The sequence below is a fragment of the Ostrinia nubilalis genome, chromosome 9, assembly GCF_963855985.1.
Source record: "Ostrinia nubilalis chromosome 9, ilOstNubi1.1, whole genome shotgun sequence".
NCBI classification, from domain to species: domain Eukaryota; kingdom Metazoa; phylum Arthropoda; class Insecta; order Lepidoptera; family Crambidae; genus Ostrinia; species Ostrinia nubilalis.
The window spans coordinates 5,959,467-5,985,265 of NC_087096.1; the positions used below are offsets into that span (position 1 = coordinate 5,959,467).

The 25,799-nt window shown below is 35.8% G+C and overlaps 1 protein-coding gene and 2 long non-coding RNA genes across 3 annotated transcripts in view; all 3 read right to left on the reverse strand.

Annotated features, from left to right (window-relative positions):
• Positions 1–12,654: 12,654 nt before the first annotated feature.
• On the reverse strand, positions 12,655–13,636 carry LOC135074945 (uncharacterized). The gene is made up of 2 exons (XR_010257925.1): positions 13,073–13,636; positions 12,655–12,902 (listed from the first exon to the last, which is right to left on the reverse strand). It is a non-coding gene; the product is annotated as an uncharacterized LOC135074945 (long non-coding RNA).
• A 1,754-nt stretch (positions 13,637–15,390) lies between these two features.
• On the reverse strand, positions 15,391–15,947 carry LOC135074946 (uncharacterized). The gene is made up of 2 exons (XR_010257926.1): positions 15,809–15,947; positions 15,391–15,638 (listed from the first exon to the last, which is right to left on the reverse strand). It is a non-coding gene; the product is annotated as an uncharacterized LOC135074946 (long non-coding RNA).
• Positions 15,948–18,788: 2,841 nt separating this feature from the next.
• The window catches only part of LOC135074947 (uncharacterized), a 50,807-nt gene continuing 43,796 nt past the window's right edge, over positions 18,789–25,799 (reverse strand). The window contains exons 34-40 of the mRNA XM_063969311.1: positions 24,038–24,155; positions 22,567–22,691; positions 21,958–22,223; positions 21,552–21,616; positions 20,791–20,950; positions 19,239–19,435; positions 18,789–18,951 (exon numbers count right to left, since the gene is read on the reverse strand). Of these exons, the coding sequence (XP_063825381.1) occupies positions 18,841–18,951; positions 19,239–19,435; positions 20,791–20,950; positions 21,552–21,616; positions 21,958–22,223; positions 22,567–22,691; positions 24,038–24,155 (1,042 nt within the window). The 3' untranslated portion in view covers positions 18,789–18,840. The remainder of the gene's footprint in view (positions 18,952–19,238; positions 19,436–20,790; positions 20,951–21,551; positions 21,617–21,957; positions 22,224–22,566; positions 22,692–24,037; positions 24,156–25,799) is intronic.

Here is a 25,799-nt window from a genome sequence, read left to right on the forward strand (position 1 = left end):
CTACTATCAATCTATTTATCCAAGATGTTTGAGATTTATTAAAATTACCGTTTTAGGTATGTCATATTCTTTTTCAACACTATTTATTGGAAGAACTCAAGCCATTTGTTCTGAAAACGATACTGATTGTATTGATGACTCTGCAATTAATATCGGTCTCCAATTAGCGGCTAGCGGGAAATGTCCACTGCCGATAGCTATTCAGTCACAAATAACATGGCGGCGCCGATTGAGCTCTATCTTGTTCCTCAAAATACATTCTACTATTAAATTAATAGGGATTTTCTATGTTAATAAAATATCGTTTGACCAATAATCATAGTAAAATTGGAAAGCCGTGTACACATTGACCATTTGAGGAAATTATTGAGGAAAGTCGTACAGACAATTTTCTTTTAACAACAACTTTCAATTAATTGTATAATTTGATTTTTATCACAGTTTTATACACTGCTGATTTACTATTTTTTAAAGCGAATTGATAGATAATGTATAAATTAACTACTTACATAAAAAATTTAAAATAATTTTGGATATTCGTAATGATAAAGGAAACTTAAATGATTTATTTCTGCCAGTTGACTTTTGCACCATGAGAAAAATATTTTGCGGCTGGCTGAATGTGACTACTAGACTTTTTGTACCAGCAAAAGTTATACACAAGCTGAGAAATCGCCGGAAAAAAATCGCTAGTAGGTATGAAAAAGCTCTAAAAGCACAGTTAATAAAAATGTCTAACGTAGAGTCGCATCTCAGTGAAAACTACATTTTTCATATTATTTTAAAAAATCTAAAAGCATACAGATAAAATTCGTGATTCGTAAATTATTTATGACGATTTTTTCATAAATAATTCATGTATTGTGTCGTCAAAGATGAAAATCGGATAAAGGTCAAAGAGAAGTGGCCGTTGGGCGGCAGATAACTCGATCTGCATAACTGGCGCGCGCTAACCTAATTTCCCCTGACGGGTTAACACGACTGAAAAATACTTGTTTGTTGTTTTTTCGCACCAATTAATCCGAAAGCTGGGCCTTTCGACGCAAATATTATAACAAAACAAGTGTTAAGCAAATAAACATTTTTGTTTGCGATTGGGACGAGTATTAACTGTTGCTTTTCCGGGTTTGTATTTTAAATAATCTTTGAAATGTTCAACGTTATTTCTTTGTTTTCTTTTGATTGGCCTCCCGTTGTACGTTTGTTTATACTTACATTTGTAAATATTGTCAATAGCGCTCAACGGTAATTAAAAAGTACACAGTGGGGCGTTCAAGCAGTCTAATACAGGAATAAGTAGGATGGATCTTGTATTAGTCCGTCAATATTCGTCGAGAAAATACAGTATTGTACAGAATAGAGTAATAAAAGTAAAATCCGATAGTATCCATTGAAATGATCGCGCTGAAAGTGGGACTCTACTCTTCAGAGCGATTTCCATTTTATCGTCTCTCTGTCTCCCTCAGCAATAAAATGAGCGAAAGAGACGTATAGAGCTGAAATAGTCGACTGGAGTATTTGGGTTCACGTTCAAATCCGCATTATCCAAATAAGCGGTTTATAGCGAGCTGCTAATTTCACAGAGTGCACGCGCTCGAATCTTTTCCCCGAAATGTGGGATTTAACCAGAAGTATCGGGTTGTTTATACAGGGTGTTTCTTGTAAGGTGTCAAGCCGAAGGCAGGTGATAGGTGAGGGCTAGACCTATCGATTTCACCCCCATGTATGTTCTACGATTTTTTGTAGTTTAGAAGTTATCGTTAATTTTGTGATTTTTTCAAATTTTATGACCAAGTAGGCTTTCAATTTTTTTATCTTTTTTTTGGGTTGACTTTTCTCAGATTTCTTTTTTTTGACAGATTCCCTATTAATTGCAAATGTTTGAAAAAAATAATCACCTTCCTATCCTTGATGCAAGATACAAAATTTTTGCTAGAAACATAAAAAATATGCTTTTAGCAGAACATTCTAAAATTTTCAACTTAAAAGTTTGAAAAAAAAAAGAACTTCCATAGGTCCAAAATAATTTTAAAAACTGCGCAGTTTTCTGAACTTTCATAATAACACAAAAAAACATGTACTTAATAGGCCATTTTTTTCTGTAATCGCTCTACTAAAGTGGTAAGTCGGAAATTCCGTTACATGGTTTTGTTTTTCTTAGGACTAACTGATGTTTGCAATCCCTAAGTTTACGTTATGTAGAACACATTTAGAGACAATAACTGAACAGAACATTTTTTTATCCACAACGAGGAAGCTCTTGCCCTTCATCTGACCTGATGGAAACTGATGGATGATAGCGAGCTTCACCCGGAATCTTAAGCCACAGAGGAATTGGCTGTCCTAAATAGGTGGCCTTACCACTAGACCACAGTGGTGATTGTTACTTTACGATTAAATTTGATATACCTACCTATTAAAGTGTGAGAGAAAGGGAAAGAGTTTGTGTGTGTGTGTGTGTGTGTTGTCCGCCGTTGACCTGAATGCACATTCGACAACGACGCAAAAAAATTCTTCGTAAATTTACAAAAGCTTCTTCTTGCATTCTAATGTGGTTTTGTGCTTCAGTCAGCTTTGTCCGCAGTTCATCAATATTTTCATATTCCCTGTTGTATACCAAATGAAGGGCAAGAGCTTCCTCGTTTTGGATAAAAAAATGTTCTTTTCAGTTATTGTCTCTAAATGTGTTCTACATAACGTAAACTTAGGGATTGCAAACATCAGTTAGTCCTAAGAAAAACAAAACCATGTAACGGAATCTCCGACTTACCACTTTAGTGGAGCGATTACAGAAAATAATGGCCTATTAAGTACATGTTTTTTTGTGTTATTATGAAAGTTCAGAAAACTGCGCAGTTTTTAAAATTATTTTGGACCTATGGAAGTTCTTTTTTTTTCAAACTTTTAAGTTGAAAATTTTAGAATGTTCTGCTAAAAGCATATTTTTTATGTTTCTAGCAAAAATTATGTATCTTGCATCAAAGATGAGAAGGTGATTATTTTTTTCAAACATCTGCAATTACTAGGGAATCTGTCAAAAAAAAGAAATCTGAGAAAAGTCAACCCAAAAAAAAGAAAAAAAAATTTAAAGCCTACTTGGTCATAAAATTTGAAAAAATCACAAAATTAACGATAACTTCTAAACTACGAAAAATCGTAGAACATACATGGGGGTGAAATCGATAGGTCTAGCCCTCACCTATCACCTGCCTTCGGCTTGACACCTTACAAGAAACACCCTGTATAAATTTAGAAATGTTTTACTTAAATCTACTATTTTGTCGAAAAGTTTTATGTGTAAAACTATGTTTAATTTATTTATTTACTTTTTCTAAAGTTACACAAGAATGAAATACTAATGTGTTCCATCTAAAGCAGTTAACCTCTGGGCAAAACTGAAAATAATAATAGGCATGATTGCATAGCGCATTTTATTAATTACTTTTAAAGTACTAATAACAATTATACCTATCCAAAGTCTTGAAATTTAGCTTAAAAGTAAAAACAGAATTTTTATTTTTGTTCAAAGTAATTACAGTATTTTTTGCTTAACTTCAATTTACTTTTTGGCCATTTGAATTAGTAAGCAAGAAAAGTTTCCATTTCACTAATAGGCGGTTTGGATTAAAACTGCTAATTTCACTAAGTGAAACCGAGTCCGAGTGCCCGATTGCGAAACTTCTCCCGCAAAGACAGCTTTAGCGGAGAAACTCCCAAGTTGCTGGAAACATTAGAAAAAAACGAACTAAAAATGTACAGTTTATATCTCAGTAACGGAAAGAAATCTTCTAGGTATCCATTAGTCATTAATATTTGACATGAAAACCACTTAAAAACAATGTTTTCAGTTTAAAGTTATCATAGTTTTTTTATGCATAAGTGCCTTTTGTACTTACTTACTTAATGATAAGACTAATGTTATAAATGCGATTTGAGTAATTGTTTACATCACATCATGCCTAAACTAATGCATCTTTGAATAATAGACAAACCAAATCTCTCTTATTTGGTACGCCGTGGCTGGATAAGAAAAACAATTTTGCCATTAGCAAAAAATACATTGTGTTTATAAATGCGATATTATACTTTTGGTGACTGAAATCCACGAGGGCAATATCGCGAACAAAAACTACTTTAATAACATGTGTTGAACCTTCGAAACCCATCTCCCTAATGTGTGTTGTTGAACTGAATTTCACCTCACATTTCCCAAGCGGGACCCAAAAATAGAACACTTCATAACTTTTATCAAGTGTGATATTATGAAAATTTTCACACCCATTTTAATAAATATGACGAACTTAGCGTAGCGAGCTGAGTATTAAAAATTCATAGTTCCACGCAAACGCGCCAGAGAGCGCGTTAGCTAACTTTCGGACTTACCAAATAGAATTTTAAACAAAATCGCAAAAACAATGCCCGTATATGAATAGCCTATTTAATTAATGTACAAAAGGCTTTATAATGTGTGAATTATTTAAACGTAGCTGTTGAAAATGTGCGAAGCTTTTTATCGAGATGCTTTATATTTTAATGGACGTGTTTGAATAAACCTTTTGTAAAGGTAGCTTTATTTTAAGTAAATAAGCCTGTAATAAATAGAATACGTGACTTTACGTTACGGCTTGCCAACAAAATACATCAAATTATTTATTTGTAACATACAAATTGTTACATAAAATCAGCAAATTTTGAGAACATTCCAGCCTTCATATATGAAACAGAACGTTCTTAGTGCCTGAATACAAGTAAACATCTAAGAAATAAATGACAATAAGATTTAATTTAATTACTTATTAATGAAAAAAAAAATAAGCTACTCTTAATAAGTACTTATTTAAAAATACCATTCACTTGATTTTACGATTGTTACAATTTTTTCTAAATTTTTTCAAACTTAGAATCTTTAAAAAGTTTCTAATTCTTTATAAGTGCCAGTATTCATAAAATGTATTCTTTAAAAAGTGGGCAGCCATGACGGCGTTGAAGCACATTTCCAGCGGTCGCAGCGCTCGGCCGCGTGAAGCGCTGAATAGTTGATGGCAGCGAACGAAGCACGCGGGACATTTCATAAATGTCCAATGTTCCCATCTGCCAATTTCAGTGGGAATTTTCCGTGGCAGTAGAACTTTAAATTTTTCGCTCATAAATGGTTATTCTTTATTGTGAATTATGGAAAAAATGATCCTTTGGATTTCACATAAGGAAGTGGAAAGGAAAATTACTAAAACCACTTCAATTTTAAGGTATTCTAAGCCCATTTTTGAAGATTAACGGCATCAAGACATGTATTGTTCATATCCATTTCCCTCATCAACACGAATTTCGTAATGGTATTCCTTAAAAATAATAATTTACTAAGTAATTAAGTACCCTTATTATAAATGAGAAACTGATTTTAATTTTTCACTATACCAATCTTATAACCACTAATTCTGCTTATAAAAATATACAGTAGAGAAACTAAATTTCCAAAAATCCAGGAAAACTTTTTCTATAATAAATCCAAAAGTTTTCTCCATACTTTAATATACTGACGTTTTGACAACAACATAGTAAGTTTCTAAGTATAAACGTCCGCAAACTTGGTGTGGCACACACCAACCGCCTTCCTTCGAGCCACCAGAGTTCGAAAACTTGTCTTGTCACTGCCGTCTTAACTCAAGTGGGCAACTAACAACTTATTAGATGGGGTCATGCCGTAGCATGGAGCACTTCGACTGTAGTTATATGTATACGAGTAGGTACAAAATATTAAATAAACAACTTGAAAAAGTTTGAGAAGCGACTCTTATCGCTAAGAAATGTTAATGACGAGTAGTTACAAACTTACATAATTAAATCTTAAAAACACCTCCTATGCTTTTTACATATCAAGGGAAAGCCTTTCCCAAACGTTACACGCTCCTTCTTATTATTTCAAGACAATAATTTTCAATTTTATAAATTAAAGAGTTACTTATACATTCTTCTTATGTCTAAACCTTCCTTTAGTCACCTTCATTCGTCAATTTTCCATAATTATATTTCTTCTTTGTATGTGTAATAAATAATAAATTTTCGTTAGCTTAACTTCATATTGCGCTAAGTAAGCCAATATAGCGTTGGTAATTTTACCCTTCTGAACTGGGTTCGTCATTATGGGGCATTCGCCCGATAAAATGGGTAAATTGAGCCACCCAGCGGGCAAATTCCTACGTATGTACACTAATCTGCCCACCCAATAACATACAGTGGGCCAGCCCTCATTAGGAAACCTCGCAGCCGTAAGAGAATTGGATTGTTGCTAAATGCTCAATACATGTACATGTAGGTATGCTGTTGCGGAAAGTCGAATCCTTTACTAATTCTGTAAATAAGATTTAATTGTAGCACAATGACTTAACAACATAGGCTGGGTTGCACCATATTACTACGGTTAGGTACTTATAGTTCAAGTTACAATTAAAGTGGTGCAACTCAGCCTTAACGTAGCTTCTTTTCTCTGTTTTATATTTTTATTTTTTGTACCTTTATAAAGTCGTATTAATGCCGTAACCACATTAAGACCTAGCAATCGAATAATCTAAGTAACAATATCTTGGTAAGGTCTGAAAATATGTTCAAAGTTTTATAACTTTAGCGTCAACTATTTTTCCAATATCCAATCCAATTCATTTATTAAATCTAAACAACAATATGATTTTGAGTCGCAGTCCGATATTCCTTTTATATCACGCTGGCCATAACTCGCCAACACATCTTGGAGAGACATAAACCACGTGATTTTATGGGGTGTTCTGTAATGTAACTGTTCATTTCATTAGTGCTTTTACGACTTAGTTTGTTGTGTCAACTACATATTTGCAATACTATGCTATTACTATTAACAGCCAAGTACTCGTATATTTCATAAATTCGGCCGGCTCATCTCCATTAGCACCTACTATCAGTTTATTACATAAAAAAATTTATATCAGAAAATGGGTGCCGATTTTACTATAAAAACAATTGTTTTATTTGTTATTTCATTTGCTTTAAGAACCTGCAATCCTATTACTCACCTCTGATGCATTTTAAGGTACTATTTTTGTTGTGGAAATTGTTTATTTGCATTGGGAAATGTTTAATATTAAATGTAAAATCTATTTAACGCTTACGGGAAAAAATATTCGCACTCTTTTCAAAAATATTTATCGTGTAAACTGAAAACGTTTTATTTGATACTCCTGCCATGAATAAATAGAAACGTGAAATAAAATTGTTTTAGTTTTGATTTCAAACATTTGTAGGTGTCTGTTTTGTCGTTTCTTTGTCTACGTTGATTTTGCTATCTTGTATGGACTGATATTGTATTTTTAGGTTCAGTTAAACTTATTACGAGTATAATATGACTTTTGATGGCTCGTCTGCAGTCAGCGTCAAATAGTTCGCAACGTCGTCGTTGTTACCGTTGCGGTTTGCGGGTTCAAATCATATGGGACACGAATATTAATGAGCTGAGCACTAGTATTTACATTTAATTACTCATTTCACAATATTTACTAATGATTTAATTTTGTGTGTTTGCAAACTTCCAATTCTTATTGACAGAAGCTGACTTTTACGTCAGTCACAGAGCGTGAGATAAATGAAGTTCTTATTTTCTGTCTATTCCTTTTACACCATTTGGCACCTATTACAAAACCGTCAGTCAGTGTTCGTAATATTTTCGGGCAATATTCGTGATATCTGACGACTTCTGACGATTTTTCACTCCCGCTTAGCAAGTTATTTCAATCCAGCCTAAATTAATTTTCATCTACCGCCACAGCCCGAAGGGCACAGAATATAAGCCTCAAATTCCCTTTAGATTTTATTGATACTTAACTTATGACGACTGGATTTGGATATTGGGAAAGTTATCAGAATTATTGGACTGGTGTGTTAAAAGTTTAATAGATTGGGAGAGAAGAATTTAACTTTTTTCGTCTGTGTGTATAACTATGTGTAACTTAGTACATACTAATAGGTACATACCTATTACACATATTATTAATAGTATGATTGAAAATGACTGTAAAGCATCGCAAAGTCACATAGTAGGTACTTAAAAGGTAATACTGAACAATTAAAGCAAAAGTTATGGAAACGTCGCAGTTATGTGCCAGTTGCCTTTTTGTTGTCTTCATAATTCAAAAGACAAGGTTTGGTAAAAAATAACTCAAGCTAGCTTTAGTCAAAATGTTAATTTTGTAGACAACTCATCAGGTTTTTATGTTCAGCGATCTCAACAACTCTCTTTTATATGTGTTACGGGCACATTTCATCAACATATATCGCACGTCCTCTTATAAGAAACTTCACAGTTGAGCATTTAACTTGAGCTTGCGGTATGCAAAGTTGAGTGGCACGTGTCCAGAAAGCAACCGATATTTGCAACGAAGAACAAATAGTGGTTAAAACTTCAAGGAAACCTCTGGAATATGAAGTACTTTTTTCATACACTTGAGTTCCAAAACTCTATGTATAAGAAGTATTTTTGACCTTGTTATGTTTTAGTTAGATGCTTCCTATCTACCTTCCTTAAAATAATATCAATTTACTAATAGCATGTAAACCCACCCATAATGTAATTGAAATACTTAGTTAGGTACTCCTGCAAACATTAAGAACATCAAATTAACGCTGGCAAATAACTTCACATCGCAAATGCATCGCTGGCACGAATTAAAATTTTCCACAAAGCAATTTGCGCTGGCTGACTAATGAGTGGCGATTGCAATGAGCTACTTGAATGAACGTTGATTTAATTTCACCGGAGAGCTGGCGTCGCGAGCTTGATATAATGCTCAACTAAATAACGCGGACATCTACACCCCACCCCCCTCCGTCTCGCCTTACCCCCTCCCCAGCCATTCTCCCCCCAGAATTAATCTTCCACATGCCTCAATGTCATCTACCGTTGCAAATGACGCAAAAAATAATGATAAATATAGCGGAAATGCGAAATTCTCAGTTTGAAAAATCCTCTCATTACCAAGGGAGTCTTTTTGGCTTTTGGTGGCGGTTTTACTTACTTTCTCTGAATGAGCAATGACTTACTTCTTTAATATGATACACCTGTAATTTATTTTTGCGCCTCCAGGCTTTAAAAAGAAAATATTTGCTTTAATTTTAAAATGAATAAGCTTTCATCGCTCCAAAATTATTATGAAATCTCAGACTGTTGACTGTTTACCTTTTTAAATTGAACTTTACAGCGTTAGCATAGTAATAAAGTAAATAAGTTAGTTAAAGGACATTGTCAGAAACCGCCTTAGATTCCTGGGCACAGCAGTAAAGTATCAAAATTAATCTCTTACTTTTTGAATACTTAAATATTAATTAGATTGTAACGGACACTTGAGGATTAAAAAATGAAATAATAAAAGTATTTTATATGTATTCCATAATACTATGACGACATCCGGACATTTTAGGGCGTGGCCTGCTCCATATCCTATGAAGTTCCATAATTTGTGTCGATAAAATCTATGTAAAATCGGCACAAGGCAATGCCGTACTTCATTGTTAGGAATCCATGTAATAGTGATGTTGACTGCGGTCATCATAGACAATAAGATACCGATCTTGTAAATAAAATAAATCGTCCAAATTGCTACAGTATGACTAGATTTTAATTAAAAGTTAAAAATATATTGCACGATACTACAAGAAGCTATCTAATGTGTCCAACTGGTCGAAGGTCATGAATAAAATAAAAAGAATTGTGATCATAACACTGATAATATAGACAATGACAACAATATGGGATCATCTTTAATATATCTGTTACAGTTTCAAAATTCGATGAAAAATCCAATGCCGCTTAAAGTGAGAGAAATGTCTAAAGTTCTAATAGAATTGAAAGTTTTATTCGCTCAAAATGCTTATAACAATAATTGGTAATACATTTCAAATATTAAGTACCTTTATAATGTATCGATAGAACCAAAATGATATCCTCTCAGCTTGGAAAGGGAAAACCCAGGATTGGGGGAGCGCTCCAGGCAATTTTTAGAACATTTCATAGGTGGTAGTAAATAATATTTATTTTATTATTAAAATTGAATATTTTGATATTGATAAAATTGAATATATCTTTCGATTCAAATACCGAATATTTTTCAATCGATAATAATTATCGAGAATTGTTAATAATATTCAATTAAAAGTTGTTCAATCCCTAGTCATGCATAGACTAAGACGGTAACCATGGAGATAGTTAGTTTGGTAAGTCACGTGTTAAATGTCAAAAGTGGAAAGTAAACATAGGATTCATGTTATTTATTTACGTGCAAAATGTAAGTAAGTAAATCATAAAAGTGGAACGCCGAGCTATTTCCAAAACCCGTCCAATATTATAATACAATTTGGCTGCGACAACTACAATACAGAACATCTCCCAAATCGATGTGCATAAAATAATATAATACAATACTAGTAAGTAAGAGGTTATGATAACAATATTGCTATCAATAAGTTTATAGAATTGGTCCGCCAGGAATAATTGTTCTTACATAAAGATTTGTGTCATTTAGAACCTAGAAAGTATTATTTCGGCACTGTTGATCTAACGGCGAACAATGTATGGAGAACGAACATTGTCCTTTGAACTTAAATAGAATACATAAATGCATAAATTGGATAAGTTTGAATATTTTTATGAATGTTTTTAGGGTTCCGTACCTCAAAAGGAAAAAACGGAACCCTTATAGGATCACTTTGTTGTCCGTCTGTCCGTCCGTCTGTCAAGACCCTTTATCTCAAGAACGCGTGAACGTATCAAGCTGAAATTCACATAAAATACTCAGGTCTATTGTCCCTTTAAGCTGTGAAAATATCAAACTTCTAAGCCAAGCCAATCAAAAGATACAGCCGATTATGTCGATATTTTCAACAAATTTTCGACACTCGCAAAGGAATCAAAACCTACAGGATACTTCCCGTAAACTCGGAATCTTGAAATTTGGCATAAAGCATTGTCATATAATGCAAATATAGGAAAAATTGCGAAAATTTCATTTTTTTAGTTATATAATATAATAAAAATATTTTAATAAAATGAAACTTACTACCTTATTTCTCACGAACGAATAAAGGTATCAAATTGAAATTTATACCAAATACCTAGATCTATTGTCCCTTTAAGAAGTAAAAAAATGAAACTTCTAAGTTAACGCGATCAAAAGATACAGCAGTTTATACCGACACCTTAGACGAATTTCCGTCACACGCTAGGGAATCAAAACCTACAAGGTACTTCCTGTGAACTCAGAATCTTGAAATTCGGCACGAAGCAACGTTATATAGTACAGATAAAGGAAAAATTGCGAAAATGATAAATTTGAAGTTATATAAAATTTAAAATATTATTTTTGCTTACATGACATAAAATATTTTTTTAATAATTATAAACTTACTACCTACCCTTTTTCACATGAACGCGTAGAGATATTAAAGTTGAAATTCATATCAAACACTTCTTAAATCTAATTGCCTCTAAACTGTGAGAGAAATTCTAAATGAACGCAAAAATTCAAAACGCTGAGGTAGGTACCTACCTATAATGCAAATATATGAAAAATAAATAAATAAAAAATAATCATACCGCATATTTTGAAATTCGCCACTACTCGCAACGGAATCAAGTAAGTAATTTGATTTAATACGTCATAAATTGTAAACCGCTACGTTTGTACGGCGGAACCCTCGGTGTGCGAGCCCGACTCGCACTTGGCCGGTTTTTTTCCAACTGACTCAATTGACTAATGGATTTAAATCAACATAAAATCGAATTTTTCATTTACTTGCAAATAAACTGGAAACTAATTCAGTTTTCAGGGCTTAATGACGTGTTCTTCCTGAAATACCTATAACTTCCAAATCAAAACATTGCTTCGTCTAATACCGAACACCTTGGTGGCCAATAAGACCAAAATCATCCAGCCAATAACGAAACCTCGCCCGAGCGGAATCGAAATGAATGTAAGCTATTTTGTTCGGGGAATTAAGCCGCTGGATATTCCAGTCGCTGCGATTTGAGTCGACGCCACCATATCCAGTGGAGCGACAAATCAGCACACCGATATTGCCTCGATTTGGGCACCCACCTCAATATACGGAAAATAAGATTTTTCATTGCCCCTGCAAATGGTACGGCTCTGTGCATAGGTGGCGGAGATTGGGCGAATCGAATTGCTGAAATGGTTTAGCTAATGCCTTGCTAGTTAAGGGAAAGTTGGTTTTAAACCTACTTACTAGCCTTTATTTAATGATGATCACATTTTTTTTTGCAAAATCTCTACTATTATTAACGACATAAGAGGCTACCGTGTTAAGCTTGATGTGCCGTCGTCTCTACCTATACGAAGACAGCGCAGCGATCCCAAACCAATTAGGTACTCGAACAGTTCTAACTTTTTAATAGATCATTTATCGAGTTACTGGCGACACCGAAAGACTTATCGATTCCCAATTAGTGATATTATGATGTTGTAATTGTTATTGAAATAATATTATTAAGAGAGTTTTGGTAAATCGTACAAATCGTATCTCGTAAATTGAGTCTAGGGCCTAGAATATACGCATTTGTTGTGACATCCGGCTAGCCAGTCACTATCACAGAAGTAGGTCGTGAGTAAAAAGAGTGTATAAGATTACAAGATGTTTATTCTGTCTTATTCCTGGCACATAGCTGACCGAGAGATAGTCTAATGTGAGGGAGGACACTGGCCTGAGGATGATCCGCGAAGCTTCCGAGGGTCACAGCAGAGATACTATGTCGGGTAGTGTCTGAGGGTAGTTCTTGACAGCAGGGGTAGGTAGGTAACACGTTACTTCCCGTAGGTCTTCAGTCTTCTGAACTGGTAACGGTTGGGGTCAATCAGGTAGCTCTGATCCTGGAATCCGTAAGACAAGCGTTAGCGAGCTTGACTTGACATCTGCCTTGGCGAGCCCTAGGCCACGTCCAATACCTCACAACTATTACAATTTACGCGAAGCAGGTTTCGGTTAGGCAGCACTAAAAACTATAAAAACACTACAAATAAGCATGGTAATAAGAACTCACCCTAGCGGGATCCAAAAGTTATATAGATTATAGTGTTTAACTTCCAACGTATTTAAACGAGACGCGGAGTGCGCGTACGTAACGGTTTCGCTTAGGAGAACGGCACAGGTGTTGCGTAGTATAGCAAATTGCGGTCTGGCGCGGAGAAAACCGAGCGACTGCCAGTTCGTGTGATCGGCTGTTGTCGGAACCCATCGGCTCGTCGCGCGGGTTAGACACTCCCACCTTAGGGATGCGTGTGCGCTCCGCGCAGATTTAAAAACCAATTATGTGTGAGATTAAATTTAGGGTTCATTATATTAGTTAATTTAATTCTCTTGTAGCATTAAGATTTAGTTTTAAGTAAATTAGTATTAAGAGTTATTGTTAAGTTTTATATTATTAAATTAAGTATATTTTTAATTTATTACGTAGTTTTATTTTATTATGCTAATTTTATTTCTAATTTAAGATTAACGTTAGGACACGTCTCTGCGTAGTCCATAACGTTACAATACTCCGCCGCAAACGGTAGGATTTTGCGTATCTGACGAAAAATCCGTCTACTAAATCTAAACTAAGGTTGGTCTTAATCTGTTTCATTAACTAACTATTGTGCATAATTTATCAACTTTAAGTCTTTTATGTGCCAACATCCTATATTATTACCCACTTCATCAGACAGTTCATAGACGAGGGGGGATCTTTTACTAATAACTTTACATTTTATAAATTTTGGTGCTAGTTTCTTACTAAATCGTTTGTCTTTATCACTTTGATAAAACGTCCTCTTCCATACTACATCCCCTACATTAAACTCAGCAGGCAATCGTCGTAAATTATATGTTGTACTATTTCTGGAATGTGCCTGCAATAACAGAGACTGGACTTTGTTAAATATCCCCGAGAGGCAACCCAAATTTTCTGCGTAAGAATCGCGCGGCTGAAAAACTATATCGTCGCACTCGGCGTCAATGTAGTGTGACCCGCATGTGACTAGTTCACGCCCGTGCACGAGGAATGAAGGAGTGTAACCGGTTACTTCGTTCACCGAACTATTTATTGCGAATTGAATTTGGGGTATCAACTGATCCCAACTACGATGGTCATTGTTTTCAACAAACGTTGATACAGCAGTCATAATAGTTTTATTGTATCGTTCTACAGTGTTGACGTGAGGTGAATATTTTGGAGTAAAATGTAAGTTAGGTATATTATATTTATTAAGCATGTTTTTAAGAGTAACACTAACAAATTGTTTGCCATTATCTGAAATAACGGTAGACGGAATTCCGTGGACTAAAAATACACGTTCTTCTAGTAACTTAGTGACGATTTCAGCTGAAGCGCGTCTAATAGGAAATATTAGGCAGTACTTGCTAAAACAGCATGTCACCACAAATATGTGAGTGTTTTGCATTCTTGTAGGAGACAAGGGTCCAACGAGGTCAATACTTATGGTTTGAAATGGTCTAGAACATACCTTAGGTCTACCCATTTCTCCTAAAGTGGCATGATTTTGATGCTTATGTGAAATACAGGTGTCGCAAGACGAAACATACTTAACGACATCCGAATGCATCCCTGGCCAAAAGTATCGTAGTGTTAGTCGTTTGTAAGTTTTATATATTCCTAAATGACCTGCTATTGGCTCAGCATGATTTTTGTCAATCACTAAGAGTCTATCTTCTTCCGGAACTACTTCCTTCCACTCAAATTCTTTACGAAGGGAGCATTTGCTTTTCATTAGTCTATAAAGGGTGTTATTTTTTATAGTATAATTTGGAAATGATGAAGGAGACGTTTGGCAATTTTTGTAAATGTTGAGATACCATTCATCAGTTGTATTTAGGGGATTGGTAACGTTAGAGTTGTTACCAATTGCAGAAATCAGACAAGCCCTAGATAATGCATCAGGAACTACATTATCCTTACCACGGCGATGTTTAATTTCGAAGTTGTAGCCTGATAGACGGACACCCCAACGAGCTAGACGTCCGGTAGGATTATTTAAATTCAAAAACCACTTTAAGGCAGAGTGATCTGTATGGACAGTGAACTTAAGGCCGTTGTCTAAGTAGCATCGCCAATGCTCGATAGCGACCAAAACAGCTAAAGCTTCTCTCTCCGTTATACTATAATTTCTTTCAGCTGCAGACAAGGACTTACTCATGTACGCTATAGGACGTTCAACACTATCAACGGTTTGAGTGAGCAGGGCTCCTATACCATAGTCACTCGCATCAGTGTGAACCTCAAATGGCTTTCACGACCTACTACTGTGACATCCGGCTAGCCAGTCACTATCACAGAAGTAGGTCGTGAGTAAAAAGAGTGTATAAGATTACAAGATGTTTATTCTGTCTTATTCCTGGCACATAGCTGACCGAGAGATAGTCTAATGTGAGGGAGGACACTGGCCTGAGGATGATCCGCGAAGCTTCCGAGGGTCACAGCAGAGATACTATGTCGGGTAGTGTCTGAGGGTAGTTCTTGACAGCAGGGGTAGGTAGGTAACACGTTACTTCCCGTAGGTCTTCAGTCTTCTGAACTGGTAACGGTTGGGGTCAATCAGGTAGCTCTGATCCTGGAATCCGTAAGACAAGCGTTAGCGAGCTTGACTTGACATCTGCCTTGGCGAGCCCTAGGCCACGTCCAATACCTCACAACTATTACAATTTACGCGAAGCAGGTTTCGGTTAGGCAGCACTAAAAACTATAAAAACACTACAAATAAGCATGGTAATAAGAACTCACCCTAGCGGGATCCAAAAGTTATATAGATTATAGTGTTTAACTTCCAACGTATTTAAACGAGACGCGGAGTGCGCGTACGTAACGGTTTCGCTTAGGAGAACGGCACAGGTGTTGCGTAGTATAGCAAATTGCGGTCTGGCGCGGAGTGGCGCGGAGAAAACCGAGCGACTGCCAGTTCGTGTGATCGGCTGTTGTCGGAACCCATCGGCTCGTCGCGCGGGTTAGACACTCCCACCTTAGGGATGCGTGTGCGCTCCGCGCAGATTTAAAAACCAATTATGTGTGAGATTAAATTTAGGGTTCATTATATTAGTTAATTTAATTCTCTTGTAGCATTAAGATTTAGTTTTAAGTAAATTAGTATTAAGAGTTATTGTTAAGTTTTATATTATTAAATTAAGTATATTTTTAATTTATTACGTAGTTTTATTTTATTATGCTAATTTTATTTCTAATTTAAGATTAACGTTAGGACACGTCTCTGCGTAGTCCATAACGTTACATTGTATTTCTAATGCCCCAAATACGCGTATACAGTGTTATTCTCACCTGTTTGTATGCTCACACATGATACACATAAAGCACAATATACACAGTGTATGTTGAGATCAGCCGAGGAGAATTCCGATGTAGTGTATCCGCCTTTGTCTTGTCATACTGTGATTACAACATCCAGTTGAGGTGAAATTAACCTTTAACCGACGACGTGATTTTTTTGTCACGCCGTCTGCGACGTGCGGTCTGTGGGACCGCTATACTGTTTACTCAAAAAGTAATATTTTTTTTTATAAAAGTATATTGGTTTTATATTTTGTGAGAACATTATAGTATTACAAATAAACATACGTATAATTTGCGAGGAATTAATGTATATTTTTTATTTAAATATCGCTAAAACTTTTTTGACCCTTAATTTCATTGAAATTACACTAGAGCTCAATAATACCTATATAACTTGTAAATTTTAATCAAAGCAAGAAAAACTATACTCCTTTCTAAATATAGTAAACATAATGAATAAATGACAAGTACATTACATGCACAAAAAAATTTGACATAGGGTAAACATCAGGCAAAATCAGGACATTTTTTTTACTGCATGCCAAGCATTTTCGGAATGCATAGGTAACACCTGTAAGATAATTTCGTTTTGAATTTAGATGTACTAAAATGTACGTCTTTTTTGCAGCTGGTGCAATGACATCAGGCTGATTTGGCATGTCAGAGCTTAGAATACAGTCACTGTTTGCTTTACCACCCGTTTCGCGGTATTTTTTTACAGACTACCATCTTTTACATAATATTATGTTCAAATATCAATATATCATTAGGAAATGTCTTTTCCTAGGTTGTAGTTGCCCAGGATCCATCATTTTTACGAAAAATTAGTCGTCTAAAACAAAAACGCCATTTTCAGTATGGTACAAAAATGTCACGTAGTCTGCGACGTGCGGTCCCACAGACCGCTGTTGAACTTTAAATCGAATTATCTTATTAAAACTGCCTTCGTCGATGTAACCACTACCTGTAATGGCGTTTGGGCAACTAAACTCGAAGGTACTGAGACGCTCGGAACTCGGGAGTAAGTAGAACATTGCAATCCAGAAATTTCAAAAACCGGAGCGGTCTGTGAGAACGCACCTCGTCGGTTAAAGGTTAATATTATGCTAGTAAACTACACAGTGATGGAATATTGTCAACATTAATTTGAAAATAATGGGAGATCCATAGTGTTTTGACTAACTTAGAATCAGGTTATACGAGTATGTGTGCATTCATATTTTTTTATGAATGCACAAATAGGACACTTTGTACTTAGTAAAAATGTGTACGTGATGATGTTTCAAGCTCCAGAATAATGAAAAACCATTTAAATTTTCGCTGCGCGGAAAATCCATGATTTTAAAAGAAAATTTTAGTATAATAAGATACATAGATTGCATTTCCTGTGTACCTATGTTAAAATAGATTACAATACATATAAATAAATAAGCATACCTTATTCCAAAAGCAACAAAACATCAAAAAAATTGTACCATATTACCTAAATAGATATATGAATAATTTTCTTTGTAAAGTTTTACAAAAAGCTTGTATAAAAAAACAAAATCGAAAGTACCTACCTATCGTTTTTGTTTGTTTTAATATTCATTATCTAATCACTTAACAAATTGCTTACTCACTTCATTATAATCACACCCCATCGCCTAGGATTACTGTAGTACAGGTCCGTATCTCGCACGGCGCGTCTATGCAGCGATTCGGTTCCATCCGATTGCCTCATCAAGCAGAACACGAATATCGAAACTGTCATAAGCGGCTTAAAGTGGCTTCCAATCCAGAGTGAAGTGCTATTGATTGGGACCTGTATGCGACTATACCGCTATAGGGACCGATATGCGACTGTTATACAGCTCTAGGAACGCTAGGATTCGATGTAGGACTGAACACGTGCTCAAATTTCAATTATAGTAGATATGATCGTAGAGTTCAATATATTGAATTGAGAACTGTACTGGATGGATAATATCCACTGGATATTCATTACTCATTTATGTGGGTATAACGTGGTTTTAAAATACATAATAATATGTGCCACTGCCACCGACAGGTATAACGTCGTATATCAAATTCCTTGTGTGCGATATTGCATCTGTGTCCAAGACATTGCATCTCATATTAAATTAGTTAACCCCCAGGCTACCTCAGGCAAATGGCTGTTGTCAGTCTCCATTTGAGAACTTTACGGTAAACGATAGAATATGGCTAATTCAACATAGGCTAATTACTACTCCCACCTACTAATCCAATGTGTGTATATTAATTATGTTAATTAAATTACAATTACCTTCAATATAGTTTATATCACCATTGATGTGGTGGTGGGGTCAGCTATAATGGGACGTTTAAAGTGCCCTGAAAAGGGCTAACATACTAAAAATAATTTGAACTTAAAAACTACTACAAGTAAAAGAGTGTGTGCTTATAAGTTATTTTTATTAATAGCTAAGTTAAAATGTATCTTATGAGTGTTAAATCTGAGCAAACAAAACCTCAGACCGATCCATGATAGACTTTTTAGATTCCGGGAAAAACTGTATAATGTTTAACCACGTATCCAGGCTGAGCGTGAGTATACTGACCTGAAACGAAATGAAATGATATTTACCTACTCATAACCTAAATAGATTGCACGCACAAATTAGTGTTCGATTTGAAAGAATTATTTTTTTATTTATACATATCTAGAGGCTGTCCGTTTAGCCCCCCGGATAAACTAAGTTTACCTACTGAAATGACTGCAATAAAATAATTGACAGTTTCGTACAAAAATTGTTTTTGTTGCGAAATATCGTTATCGTCTAAAAATTTTTGTGTTTTAAATCTAAAACATGAATATCGAACTACATAAATGAATATTAAAATGTACCTTTGTTTCAGCCCTGTATGAGAAACAATGAGCGACTCCTTTATTCATTCCCTGCAGGATCCCAAAGACGTCTCCAGGACCGAGCAGCTCGTGGGTCGTCTCAGTCAAGTCCGGACGCACGGACACCACGGAAACCACCCCGGACACCACCCAGTACATACTGGCGTTACAGTCACCGGCTACGACTATGTAGTTACCTAAAATAAATAATAATAAATATGCTTAGACATTTCACACTGCGCTATCCAGTCCCAAACTAAGCAAAGCTTATACTATGGTCACCAGGATAGGACTGGAAAAGGTATTTTCCAAGTATTTCCACAGCGACCAGACAACAGAGATTTGGAGTGTTGTTCATAGCCAATAAAACTTTCATTTGTCTAATAAGTTCTTAAGAAGGATAAATGGTATACAGGGTGTTAGGTAAATGGGTATATGAGCCGACACCAGCCCATGTTAACATGGTCATATAAATGGTATGGTGAAGTCAGAAATTTGATATTATCATTTTATTTATTTTTTATTTTCATACAAAATAAATTTTATAAAATCCGATTTGTATGAAAATTAAAATAATTAAAATGAAGATATCAATTTTCTGACTTCACCATACCATTTATATGACCATGTTAACATGGGCTAGTGTCGGCTCATATACCCATTTACCTAACACCCTGTATAAATCAAAGACATCTGCTTGCATACCACTGATGATGAATAGTGTTTCATTAAAATTACAAAGGACATCATCCACGTTTCATATATTTTTGGTCCAAAATCAAAAGTGCCGGCCAACAAAAAAAAGTGCTGTATTCTGACAGAATACGTCTGCCTTAGCATTTGTTACTATGGCACCAAAGTCGTAGCTCCACTGTGCGTCGAGCATTTGAGATCTAAAAGTCATCGATTATTCATACATTTTTTGTTCAAAATCAAAAGTGTCGGCCAATAAAAAAAAAAGTGCTGTGTTCTGATAGAATACGTCCGCCTTAGCATTTGTTACTATGGCACCAAAGCTGTAGCACCACTATGCGTCGAGTATTTGAGATCTAAAATTCATCGACGATTCATACATTTTTTGTTCAAAATCAAAAGTGTCGGCCAATAACAAAAAGTGCTGTCTTCTGACAGAATACGTCCGCCTTAGCATTTGTTACTATGGCACCAAAGCTGTAGCACCACTGTGCGTCGAGTATTTGAGATCTAAAATTCATCGACGATTCATACATTTTTTGTTCAAAATCAAAAATGTCGGCCAATTAAAAAAAAAGTGCTGTATTCTGACAGAATACGTCCGCCTTAGTATTTGTTACTATGACACCAAAGCTGTAGCACCACTGTGCATCGTAGTATTTGAGATCAAAGTCAGTCGTTTCATATATTTTTAGAGCTCAAATACTACGATGCACAGTGGTGCTACAGCTTTGGTGCCATAGTAATAAATGCTAAGGCGGATGTATTCTATCAGAATACAGCACTTTTATTTTTTGGCCGGCACTTTTGATTTTGGACCAAAATGGATGATGTCCTTTTTGTAAGCTATGTGACTTACCGGGAAAGAATACAGTGTAGTTTAGTACACCAGCCAGTTGTCGCAAGAACTGCTCTCCAGTATCTTGGAAGATGTAGCAGTTCCTCAGATGGTGTCCAAACATAGCTGACATCAGGTCACAGCGCCTGACGTAGGGCGTTTGTTCCAGAAGTACTGGCAGCTGGTAAATATTAATTGAAATAAATCACTTTTAAAAATGCTAACTTTAAACGAGTATTATTGACTGAATGACTACTAATTAACATGTAACAGTACCTACTTATTTAGTAGGTAGTTAGATTCAAGTGCAAAAATGATCATTTTTAAAAAGGAATGTTCGACTTTTGGCTGCAATATTGACAGTTTCTATTGGCACAGACTATAATTATGTTGGTAGGTAGCTAAAGTGGTCATTAAAGTAAAAGTTCTCGAATGAAATCAGCTAAATAATTTGCAGTGATGCCATGCTGTTACAATTTTAATCGTTACAACACTGCATAATATAAGTCACTATCCATTGTTATGACTATTAAACTTCAGTACGACGATAAAATAAAAATAAACAAAAATACAGTGTTCTTGCCAAAACTGCCATGCCATTGCCACGCATATCTGAACCATTAATAATAGTGGGAATGGAGCAGAAATGTACAACTACATTCATGTAATGTTTCCATCTATCAAAATCTGAGTTCAGACAGAATCATCGTGTTGCCATATAGGAATTTCACATTTAGAGCTTTTTACGAAAAAACGTTAGAATGTAACTTAGTCGTATTTACCTGACGGCCGCGTTCGGTCACCCAAAGCTGTTTTATGTATTGCCAGAACTTTTTCAACTGGTACCCTAAAAATGTTATACAGTATTATAAAATTGTAAGTGTAATAAATTCTGAGACTAAAAGGATACGTGCACGTGCAAGATAAGTATTGCCACAATTGGTAAACGATAAGTCGCATTAAACATCGTTTAAGGAATTTGGCCATCGATTTTGCATTAGGGCTTACCGATAAATCTTTACCAAGTTAAAATTACCTTTGTATAAAGATACTAAAACATAATATAACATACTTAACAAACTTTGTTGAGATTTTGCGGAAAAAGAAATGCATCACTCACTGCAAACAGATTTCCATACAGGTAGTGTATAATAAAGTGCCTTATTTACTTCACAAAAACGTATTTACTTGACAATCCCTGGTTCTTCAGCATATCAATGAGCTCCCGAGTGGCGACCTCGTAAGCCGTCAGGGCATACTTCGAGGAGTACGCGACCTGGATAGCCGTAGCCACCACCGTTCCAGCCAGCATTTTGCCGCAGAGCAAGCAGATGGACATTATTGCTATTGGCAGAAAATCGTCCACCACAAACTCATCTCCACCAGTCATGGTCAGCTGGGAGATTATCACGTATATGGACGTGACGTAGTCCCAGTTCCGTTGAGGCGTTTCTCTATAAGGATACATGTTATTAATAATGGAATTTTGTATGCATTTAAGTTTCTGTCTTCTTCAAATAACAAATTGGACCCGGTATACCTACATATAGAGAGCACCCTAGGGTTCCAGAAATTTTTAACGTCTAGGCAGCGCCCACTTCCACCGGTTTTGTCAGTATTTAATAAGACTCATGAAGACCACGTCTCGGGAATTATAATGTGCGAGTAGGACGCCATTACTCGATAGGCCGACGACCTCAAGTAATTGGTAGCAGCTAGATAAAAATAAAACCGAAAAACGTGCTCTCTGATGATGATGACTGGAAACTCCAAAATTAATACAATTTTGAGACTTACTCATCAATGAGATGCATCTTGAGCGTGCGTATGATGCACACCGGTGACGTTGCGATCAGAGTCAGCAACCAAATGCATGTGAACGTATGGATGAGCAAGACTACCACTATGGCCGTCATAGCTACCTAAACATGAAAGAGTTATTTTATTGTTTTAATTACACAGGTTTTAGGCCTTATTATAATTAAATAATTCATTGTCAATAAATCAGCTAAGGGATAACTACTTTCACCAAGTAGGTACAGACCGCTAGTTGATCTAGAACTTTAGGTTTCTTTGGATTGTGAGGTAAAAATCAATGAAGTTTGATGAAAATTATTTGTGGGAGGTTAATCGTACTGATATAATATGATCTTCAGATTTTATCTCGAACCAGTGTGCTTACCATGAGTTTACGTTAGGTGAGCTCGCTAGCGAATACGTCAAAAAATTCTATGAACATTTTATTTCTTGAAAGTAGCCGCTAGGGGCGCTGCACAATATGTCATACATTTAAATGACATTTTTTTACGCAGTCGCTAGCGAGCACACCTAACGTAAACTCATGGTAAGCACACAGGAATTCAGCTTGGAAACTGTAATAACACGTACAGTTGTACCAAGGTTACAGAACATAGCAGGCTTGAATCAATCCGATCCGTTCATTTTGATAAGATGTGACTTGTTGTTACAGGCTTTCTCGAACTCCCCAAAATAAGGAAGAATGTTGCAATATTTTAAACTTAAAGTAACCCTTAGGCATGTATATTCCTTAGGAGGTTATAAAAGAAACTAGGTCTCCCTAAAGCCTTTAGTCCTAAAACTCCATACAAAAGCTAACTCCCTATTTTTCTGGTGTAACAACTCCACTGAGCAAATCCAATCTCCGAGCTCATCAGAAATCGTTTATCCCAAGAAAATAAAGTATCTGTCCTTAAATATTGCTTTTATTGTACAGTCGATAGCACATCAGACAACATTTTTGTTACATAATCGCTTTTATCACAACTACACAGATGACACAGTGTTTATCTTGATGCGCGTCGGCTGTACGCGTATCATCAATACTTATTATCATAAGAGCTGTTACATCAGGAACGCTACGTTATTATTTAACGGTTATAGAAAGAAAAGCTGGCCAAAAATTTACAATAACTTCCAGGTATAACTCGCGGTTGAACTCAAACTTAAGTCAATTTCCCAGAAATTGAATCCGAACGTATTCATTCCTACTTCTTTAAACTCTTCAATAACAATATTGTACTGCTTCCATTGAACGATACTTTATTTTCAGTTTGGCCCTAAGGTTGACTGGCAGAAAATGTCCGAAAGGCATTAAGTCCGCCTTATGTACACCGTTCTATGTGCATATAAGTTTTAAATAAATAATAAATAAACGATTTATATTCAGTTTTGCTTTGTTTATTGGTTCTACATTTTTAAATTACAAACATAGGTAATGTACCTAATGTAAAATATCAGCAGTACTTACTTGCAGTGTTGTTAAATTGTTCGTAAGTTCGGCAGATGTTTTCCGGTAAAACTCTATTAGATATTTCAGCCTGAACAGCTTGTTGGCTCGAAAGTAATGCATTGCTGACAACTTGTATCTACAATAATAATTTTACAGTCCATAAAATAAATAATAATAAATAATAATAATAATAAATATCCGCCCCGCAGGGCAGCTTTGTGGCGAGCTGTTGGTGAGTAGCGACACCACGGGGCCAGTTGTTAATCCGAGTGCTCCCGAGAGTCGGTCAAGACCCTCGTCTTCGGCTTGCCGAAGTGGAATCCGAGAGGGTCTGCAGGACTTTCACCTCTGGCTTGCCTTAACCGGCCGGCCAGAGTGGAGTCGCTAGAGCTATATGCTCCAGGGGTGGAAGTGTTAAAGGGCATAACGCCGCGAGTAACTTCGGAGAAAGCGCAGCACACCTCTCTACACCCCTGAGCTGGCAGACGCCAATGTTGCCCCTCAGTCCGGTCTATACGACCCATGACGCCAGGAGGGGCCCATTTAGTCGCTGGCTAGTCACCGCCTGCCATTTTTTCAGTCCGAGACTATGAACCAGGCAGGTGTCCCGTAGTCTCCATCCATAGCCCAGTAACCAGTCCATCCATCCTTCATCCATAACCCTAGTCCATTCTCCAATAACTGCAATAGCTCCTGTGCACAGGCTGGGGATGGTCTCTGGCTACATCCCATGATATAGTCAGAGACTAGATCCAGCATGTGCACCACTTTCACTTTTGTCGATTATTTTGCGCTTAGAACGGCCTCTACGTGTTGGATCTGTATCCCCACGCAAGCCTTATAAAGGACCGGGCCACTTTTGACCCGTGAGCTCCAAAGCGTACAAACATAAATATCCTTAGACATATCACACTGAGCTTCTAGTCCCAAACTAATAAAAAATAGTAACCCTTTAGTCCGTTATACAGGTTGACATTGAGGTCGATGGAATCCTTTTAAATTAAGACTCTAGGGGAGACTGGGGCTGGTTTTAACAGGGGTAAATACTTACAGCGTAATTACATAGAACCTATTCGACTTACCACGCTAATTCCAACGCACTTTGTGCCTACGAATAAGCGCGAACGTGTCTCGACCTGTCAGTTGCCGGCCAAGCATCACGGGAGCAGGTTGCGTCAGACGCCTCCAATTTCACAGGAAAATGAACTTTTTTACGTGTTTAATTTTTTGCATTACTCTTTAAATATGTATCGTAGAAAATTGGCTTTGGTATTGCATAAATCCGAATTTATTGTATTTTTCATTAATTTCAAAGTTTTAATCGAAAATATAACCGGTAAAAGAAAAACAATAATTTTGTGCAAAATGAGGTCGTGGGGTTGGTTTTAACAAAATGCACGGGGTAGGTTCTAACGCGTTAATATTTGCCTCGAACATTGAGTAAGACTGACTTTTATAACCAAAGTTGTATGTTGATTTATTAGAGGAGTATTTTTTTTGTTATTTTATTTGATAAAGATAGATTTAGTAAGTTTTAAGTTTATTACACATGTTTAAACGGTAAGGAGCCGAATTTCAATGATCATATTTTGATGATCAAAAATTATTTTTTGTTCTTTGATTTGAGTAATGCTGATTGAGTGAGTCAGTTTATTTAACTAATAAAATTTAAGTTTTCTGTTTATTTTATGAACGGTAAGGAACCGCATTTAATTTTATTAGTGTTTCTAATAAACATTGATTTATTATTTTGTTGTTTATCTTAGCCAAAATCCCATTC